The 7,507-nt window shown below is 36.7% G+C and overlaps 3 protein-coding genes across 11 annotated transcripts in view; 1 reads left to right on the forward strand and 2 right to left on the reverse strand.

Annotated features, from left to right (window-relative positions):
• Positions 1-7,507, reverse strand: part of LOC113207535 (neuronal synaptobrevin) — a 30,630-nt gene that overhangs the window by 20,369 nt on the left and 2,754 nt on the right. The window lies entirely within an intron of this gene.
• Positions 1,141-4,246, forward strand: LOC113207549 (synaptobrevin-1). 2 transcript variants are annotated; one of them, XM_052264396.1, is made up of 6 exons: positions 1,141-1,332; positions 1,862-1,976; positions 2,900-2,978; positions 3,122-3,201; positions 3,307-3,358; positions 3,434-4,246. In XM_052264396.1, exons 2-6 carry the CDS (start codon positions 1,866-1,868, stop codon positions 3,502-3,504), a joined length of 393 nt encoding a protein of 130 aa, XP_052120356.1. In that variant the 5' UTR covers positions 1,141-1,332; positions 1,862-1,865; the 3' UTR covers positions 3,505-4,246. The 2 variants fall into 2 exon arrangements, with proteins under 2 accessions (XP_052120356.1, XP_052120355.1); XM_052264395.1 differs by lacking the exon at positions 2,900-2,978 and adding an exon at positions 2,643-2,721 and having other exon boundaries at positions 1,142-1,332.
• LOC113207550 (translocation protein SEC63 homolog) overlaps positions 4,950-7,507 on the reverse strand; it is a 15,332-nt gene continuing 12,774 nt past the window's right edge. Inside the window, exons 6-14 of the mRNA XM_052264378.1 lie at positions 7,265-7,490; positions 7,028-7,173; positions 6,803-6,950; positions 6,546-6,718; positions 6,335-6,448; positions 6,098-6,253; positions 5,881-6,012; positions 5,575-5,778; positions 4,950-5,489 (exon numbers count right to left, since the gene is read on the reverse strand). Of these exons, the coding sequence (XP_052120338.1) occupies positions 5,352-5,489; positions 5,575-5,778; positions 5,881-6,012; positions 6,098-6,253; positions 6,335-6,448; positions 6,546-6,718; positions 6,803-6,950; positions 7,028-7,173; positions 7,265-7,490 (1,437 nt within the window). The 3' untranslated portion in view covers positions 4,950-5,351. The remainder of the gene's footprint in view (positions 5,490-5,574; positions 5,779-5,880; positions 6,013-6,097; positions 6,254-6,334; positions 6,449-6,545; positions 6,719-6,802; positions 6,951-7,027; positions 7,174-7,264; positions 7,491-7,507) is intronic.

The following is a 7,507-nucleotide window of genomic DNA, read 5'->3' on the forward strand; positions in this document are numbered from 1 at the left end:
GCCGTAGCAGAAGTTGGCGTGAGGTTAGAGACTTTCATAATATCTAGCCCCAAAGCTGATCTCGAGTGGCGAGGGTATTTCTTTGTTACCCTGTTTGAACGTGAATGATAAATTGATCATCAAAATTGCAAATTTTAGTACAAATCCGCCTTTGCAAGTGGCGAAATTCAAGCTTCCCGCACATTGATCCCCAGATGGAAGAGAACGTTATGGGTTCCATCACCGCTAGCGACTCGCAAAACGGCAGTGCACCTGCCCTATGCTGGCGTGCGTACGGTCTTGCCTATCGTCACTCACCACAAGGCGCCCTACGACCCCCCGGGAGTGTGCATAATAAACCCCTCCTCACGCCTGCATGCGATACAGCACAGCAAAAAAACAGCAACTGGTAAACGCGCTGCCCAGTGAGAAATCAAAATCGATGTGACATCGAATCGACATCAAATAGATGTCAGTTATCGGAAATGTCTCGATTTTAAGACCATCTGAGGATCGATTCGACACGATAATCGACAATTTACCGACAACGATATCAGTCTGACATCATTTCGATGTAACTGTTTCTCACTGGGTGCCCTGTTGGCGAGTATATTGTAGCCAATATCCATAGCGACCGTTAGGCGTAGTGCATAGTTTTTCATATTATGTTCGGTCGCAATCTCTCCTTCGTCTCGTGTTTCTTTGAAAAGTGCGGCTGTTGGACTTCCCTCTTCTTCCATCTTTACTTCATATTAATGCCTTATTTCTCTTTAGAATACTTGTCAGCAAATGCAAAAGACGTTCCAAATATATTATGATATGTTCAATCATTATAAAGAGCCATAGTATTGCCTTTCCAAGGCGAATTTCCTCGGAAAAGAAGGTACTCATATTTAATGTCGTTCAAAAACTTTTCACGGAGATACTTTTTTACCTAGTGGAAATCTTGTTATGACCCCTACTCGCTGTACTTGGAACCATTTTAAAAAAGTAAGGATTAAAAAAGGTAAGCACCTCGAGGGGATGGACATATGGAGGTGGTGGGTAAAGGAGGCGGCGGGGGGAGTCCCATATTTTTGTTCTTTTTAAGACAACTTGAACTGACAACCTACTCAGTTTTATAGAAGGCCGCGACTACAGTACCTATGTCGGTGACGTCACCTTCAGTCGCCGGAAAGAACTGTTGCTTGCTCTGCTTGCTTCCCCAATCTTTGTCGGGTCAGTTTCAGATCGCCCTTGATAACGTTCGTTTAGTTTGTACCTGCGCTCTGTCTGCAGGGCCGAGTGCGAGTTTCGCGGTTGTCATCATCTGCATCTGTAGCAGTCTTTATTTGAACAGTCTGCGATTTTGAGGTGAGTTTCAATTTTGTATGGCCCTGGCTTACTCCCATAACTGCTCGACGCCATGTCAGTTGTTGTGACATTGGTTTTGAACCTAAGTTCAACAGGTTATGTTCATATCAATTGCTGAAATTAAGTCTAAGTCTATGAAAGAATGATTATTTAAGATCTTTTATTTATTTCTCGCGGTACGGCTATTGAAATAAAATCTGTCGAGTTCAGGTGTCAGTTCTCAGAAATGTCAAGACATTTTGACATACCTGTTTCATTTCACATATTTTAGATTGTAGCACTCAAATTTGAGCATTGTTCGATGTTTTTCTATTCAGACCATTCTTTCCTTTCTAACCTTTGACAATATCTCGTTTAATGCTACGGCAGACTTTCATTTCTTTCATTATTTCTATCATTGAAATTTCTGTTTTTCAATTTTGAATATCAGTTCTTAAAACCACTTACTGCTCTACGTTTTACTATTTTACTGATATCTTTCCTTTGTTGTACCTTTCTTCATTCCTTCTTCATATTTTGCTTTCCATAGGAACATGGACAGGTCTGGTGGATTTTCCGGCAGCTCTGGGGCAAGTGGGCCGCCAGGATCACAGCTGGGTAACTCTCAAAAGAAACTGCAACAGACTCAAGCCCAAGTTGATGAGGTATTTTAATTTTATCAGTTTCCTTTTCATGTACAGGCACTTACACGCCGGCTTCAGAGTTAATTTTTATTTTCTTCCATTATGGTTTTATTTTGTATAATTATTATAGTTAATACTTCCATATGCCCAAAGTTAAAAAATGAAGTAACTAAACTCTCTGAACATGAATAGCACACAATTCTTATCTATCTATTTTGTTTTAAAAGTGAAGTACTATATTTCCCTACTATCCTTTTCTCAAGATTTAATTCTCTTTGTAATGCATTAATGAAATTACTTCAAGTTTCCATGAAATTTCAGCTTAACTGCTCTGCTTGTATCATGCAAAAGATAGAATTTATATTGTGTACTTGTCTTTGAAGGCGTTATCTCTCACACCATGGTTCTGACTCATTATCTTTTATCTTGGTTTACACTTCAAAAAATAAAGCGTATTTTTAAATTTATATTTTGCTAGATATGTTTTGATTTTAAGTTTTTTTTTGCTGCATTGGAACTGAACTGTCCTCAATTCAGCCTGTGTATTTCTCTTGTGATTCTTTTTATACAATTTAACTTTCCCGGGTCCAACAATCATTCAATCAAAAAAGATTTTACTTTCTGGTAGTAAACCCACTGTTTTAAATATTTCTTCATTGCTAAAAAACACTGGGACATTGTTCTTAGGTTGTTGGCATCATGCGAGTAAATGTGGAAAAAGTTCTGGAGCGTGATATGAAACTGTCGGAGCTGGATGACCGAGCAGGTGAGATTCGTGGCAGTGTTAGCATGCCTACCATTTGAACTTCTTGAGTTTGGTGAATGGGATAGATGCCAATGCAAAATGCCAGTGGTGGAAAGATAACGCCTCCTTTAGGACCTAGTATGCCTTCATGCACAGTTTTTTAAGCTCCTGGTGTAATTAATCTAGTTTGTGATACTAGGTCGTGGATATTATGAGAGAAAATATTGATCGTGTCCTGGAGCGAGATGAAAAACTGACTGAATTAGATAGTCGAGCAGGTGAGGAACCCACCACCGGCTTGGAAACTGTATCTATCCCATCACTTAACACTTATATATTGTTAAGATTATCATTTTTTAATTTTTATTTCTAAAAGTGCATTTTTTCTTGCTTGCATATAATAAAATTGCCTATTTTACAGATGCACTCAGGATGGGAGCATCAGCTTTTGAACAACAAGCTGCAAGGTTGAAGCGTAAATTCTGGTGGCAAAATATAAAGGTACTTTATAGTATTGCATTTCCTATATAAAATTCCACTCTAATGAAAAGTTCAATTTGAACTGAATACATATCATCATGTTGTATTTTATACTGTAATTTTCAGATGATGATCATCATGGGAGTGATAGGAGTTGTCCTCCTCGCTATTATCATAAGTAAGTGATGGTCTAAGTCATTCAGTAAATAGTATAGTTATCATTTCACGGTTTAACAAGTGCTGATTGTTCCAGTCTGGATTGCATCATCTGTTGGTTCGGACAGTCCGAATCCAAGTACTGTTGCTCCTGCTCCGAAACCATGAAGTAAGTCCTCACTGTCATAAACAGACATCAATTTGCAATCAAATTGCACTTTTTAAAATTGGATCATTGATCCTGTAAATGTTTTATTCTATTGGTTTTTTCAAACAAAATAATTTAAACATTGGGTCTGTTTAGTACATAAGGGTTTTATTAGCCGTCAAGGAACAATATTCTTATTGCTTGGCAGATGTTCCTTTTTCTTAACAAGGACTAGGACTAAGGCTTTGTTAACTCTAAAATTTTTGTTGGATAAAAACGTCTATATTGTTATTTTACCATTTTTATATATATTCATACATTACGTAAGTAAGTCTTCAATAGCATGAATGAAAAATTCATGCCAAAAGTAATGTGGTAGCATTTATTACAAAACGTGGAACAAGTTTATTTAGAAACATGTGATAATTGTTTTGCATTAATGCGTGTCCAGTCTTCAGTAATGCTAAAGTTTTTAAAGCTTGTAATCTTATTTGGTTTTGTTTTGTGGTATAATGTTGTATTGTATTTTATTTACAATGTGGGATAGGATTTTTCAGTATTCATCCTTCAATTTTGCTCTTGAACTGCTTGAGCCTGTGATATCTGCTTCTGTGCTCCAGGCTAGGGAAAATTTTCACAAGATCTGTGGAATTTGTTACTGTTGTAATGGTCCCTCATTCCATCGTGTTGAAGTTGTGCTTTTCAGTAGTACTAATTCGGATATGTAAAATAATTTCATTATTAAATAATTCATAAAATGTATTTGCATCCATACCAAACAATTATATAAGATTTCATACACAAGTCTTTCCATGGTTTAAAGTAAATGAAAACAAGAAAAAAACACTTTTGTATAGGTGCTACACCTTCAAATAGAACAAAATTCACAACATAAAAGCACATCTAATATTTTAACTGCATCATAAGATACGTAAATGAACCAGTCTTTGCTTAGCTATAAAAGTGCAATACAATTGTTTCACTCAATCAGAGCCCCTCGAAAATTTAACCTGCGCCTTAGTGGTTTATGAAAGATTCCATCAGCGATCAACTAATATTTCTGAGTATCACAGATGTTAAGTTTTAATTTAAAAGAAAGGGAAGATACAAATCTAGATTTACACTGCTTCGAGGGGAAAACATCGAGAACAAAAAAATGCAATCCTGCAAACACACTTAACAGTTCAAGAAGCCATTTTCTATACAGTAAAACCCAACTTTCTGCACATCTACTTCACACATTATTGAACTGATCACTCAAATACTAGATAGTCAGGGTGGCCACACAACCTGGTGGAGGGGAGGAAAAATTGGTCTAGATAATGAAGTTTGAAGTCTTTGATGTCTAATGACTACTAGATAGACAACAATCGCTGCGAAAACATCATGAAAGTCTGATAAAATTAAAAACCTGTTGTGTGGCTTTCCTGATAGAGTATATACTGATAATAAATTAACATCTGAGGGCAAATCATGGTATTTCTTTAATAAGTTCCCCTGATTAATGTCAGTCATTTACCTAGGTATTATTACAACTACTAGACATAAAACAAACAACCAGTAGTTGAATGGTTGACCCTTTCAGCTTACAAATAAAACGAGGGATTGGTTTTCTATTAGAATTTGGATTTGGGAGTAATCATCTCAGAATGATGAAGTCTTACATTTTGAAACGTAAATGACTTGCAGATCTTAAGTATATGTACATGAGATTTAAGGCCTTGAAGACATGCAAGGTAAATTGAAAAGTTACATGATTTTCTGAATGGATATTCACACAAAAGGGTTCCAATACCCAATTCACATTCTGAAGATGAATAGAAATTTTTGCTAAGTCTATATTCTAGAGGTAGAAGGCATCAATTCTTCAGTCATCGTCTTCCACATCCTCATCTGTAGTGTACTCAGAGATATGACCAGCATCATTTTCAGGCTCTTCCTCGTCTTCTGACATGTCCCACTGTGGGTGCTCTGTTGGTATCTCTGGAGCCTCTTTTACATCCAGCTACAATTTCCAAGATAAAAATAATTAAAACAATGAGTTGTATAGGACCAAATTTGGTTGTCAGACCACTCACAAATAAATGTACCTTGATTTCCTGTAACTGATCAAATCCTAGATAAGAATCAGATCGCAGGCATACATGGAATGTATACACTCCTGTCCATCGTGGGGCGGTGAAGCGCAGTTGCACTTCATCAGAGTCCACAAGGGAAGTAACATGATATGGTGATGTTAATAGCGTGTTACTCTTCCTGTCAGATATATATACCCACCAATACTCCTGCTTTTCCTGAAAGGACAAAAATGGAAACATTATTAATAAAATTATCAACCAAATTAACTACATTTTATTCAATTTATATTTATAATTAAATCAAGCTTAAATACTTACATCAGGAAATAAGGGACAATGAGTAGGATGAGAGACTTTGCTTTTACCCTCCAGTGCTTTCTCTCTCTTAGACATTTTAGCCTGGAATCGTTCCCATTCTGCATCATCTTCCTCATCATCATCTCCAGAATTCTGAAAATCATCACAGAAAGAAATGCCAAGTTATCATTACGAAATATATTGGGCACTTCATGCAAGGTGTATAAAGTAAACCTACCTCCTTCTTGGAATCTCCTTGAGATGTTTGTTGACTCATTGAAGTTTGTTCATCATCTTCCTCAACATCTTCCTCTCTCTCCGAATGAGACCCATCATTGTCACTTTCATCTCCTACTTCTGAGGGTGCAGACTGAGTTGCTGTCTGTGGAGAATCCTGAAAATAGAGACAAACAATTATTACCAGCAGCAATATAAAAGTGTGGCTCTTGTAAAAAATGAAATACTCAAGGCATACTTTATTAGGAACAGTCTTTACTGCTGGAACTGTGCTTTGTTTTTGTTTGGACCCCTTCTTGTTTCCTCCTTTCTTCTGTTTCCGTTGTTGCTTCTGCCAAGCAGGCTTTTTCACCTTAAATTTTAAAAATGAAGTTCATGAAGTATCTCTGACATTTAACTTTTAATATCAGTTATATTTAACTTGAACATCTTATGCTGGACTAACTCACCTTGTCTTCATCATCATCTTTCTCTTCATCTTCCTCCTCATCATGGATATTACTTTCATTATCTTCAGCATCATCTGCAACCATAATATCTCCTAAATTGCGCCGATGTAAGGTGAGTGTCACGGTGACTGTAGCTCCGGCAGTGTATAGGGTAGGATTTTCATCGTCAATTACTGTAAAAAGGAACAGAACATAACTCCTGATGTAAACGAAGAGGAACGTCAGATTAGAATGGTGTCGTAGATGTTAAAGTATACCTTCTGACCGAACATTTAAGTCAATAAGAGGCATGCTACTCATGACTTTCACAACGGCATTATACTCTTCATCTCCAAGGAAACGTAACATAGACCTTCTTTCTTTAGGTTTCATTTGCGCTAATTGCTGAATTGTCTTCAGGCGCCGCTGTCAAAAAAACATTAGTGTGTAAAGAAAATGAATGAGACAAGCTTTAATCACTATGAGATGTATGTTTCCAGTACCTTTTTGGAAGAAAAATACTTCAAATGCTCCTCCTGAATGTAAGGTAGCTGCAGAAAGAGGCTTTTATTTTCCCACAGGCCTTGAACTATCATAGGGCTCATTTTCATGATGGCTTCAATAGTGAAGATATTCAAAAGCTTGGGAACTAGAATAAAATGTATAGAAATTTTAAAACAGTACAATGGGCTATACATTAATTATTATTATTAATATTTTTATTTTTTCAATTGACCCACCTCTTCTAGAGTACGCTAGGAGGACAAGTGTCGCAGCACAGTGAACCATCTCTTGAATTAAATAGGGACACTTTTTAACAACTTGTACTCGGTCAGCCTCTAAGGTATCAGATAATGAAATTCGTCCAAGGTGAGCATGAATTATTGCTCGAGCTTTTATTGAGTATCGCCAACACATTGGAGGCTCACGGTTCTTTTCTCCCAAATTAGGTAATTGCTTTATAAGCTGCAAATTCATAATAT

The sequence above is a fragment of the Frankliniella occidentalis genome, unplaced genomic scaffold (assembly GCF_000697945.3).
Source record: "Frankliniella occidentalis isolate FOCC.00 unplaced genomic scaffold, Focc_3.1 Scaffold18, whole genome shotgun sequence".
In the NCBI taxonomy this organism is placed as follows: Eukaryota; Metazoa; Arthropoda; class Insecta; order Thysanoptera; family Thripidae; genus Frankliniella; species Frankliniella occidentalis.

Bases quoted from the DNA above. Each gene is read 5' to 3' on its own strand.
- LOC113207549 (XM_052264396.1), top strand. From the start codon at position 1,866: ATGGACAGGTCTGGTGGATTTTCCGGCAGCTCTGGGGCAAGTGGGCCG. The intron at 2,979-3,121 runs GTGAGGAACCCA...CCTATTTTACAG, and splicing joins TGAATTAGATAGTCGAGCAG to ATGCACTCAGGATGGGAGCA. The intron at 3,359-3,433 runs GTAAGTGATGGT...TGATTGTTCCAG, and splicing joins CCTCCTCGCTATTATCATAA to TCTGGATTGCATCATCTGTT.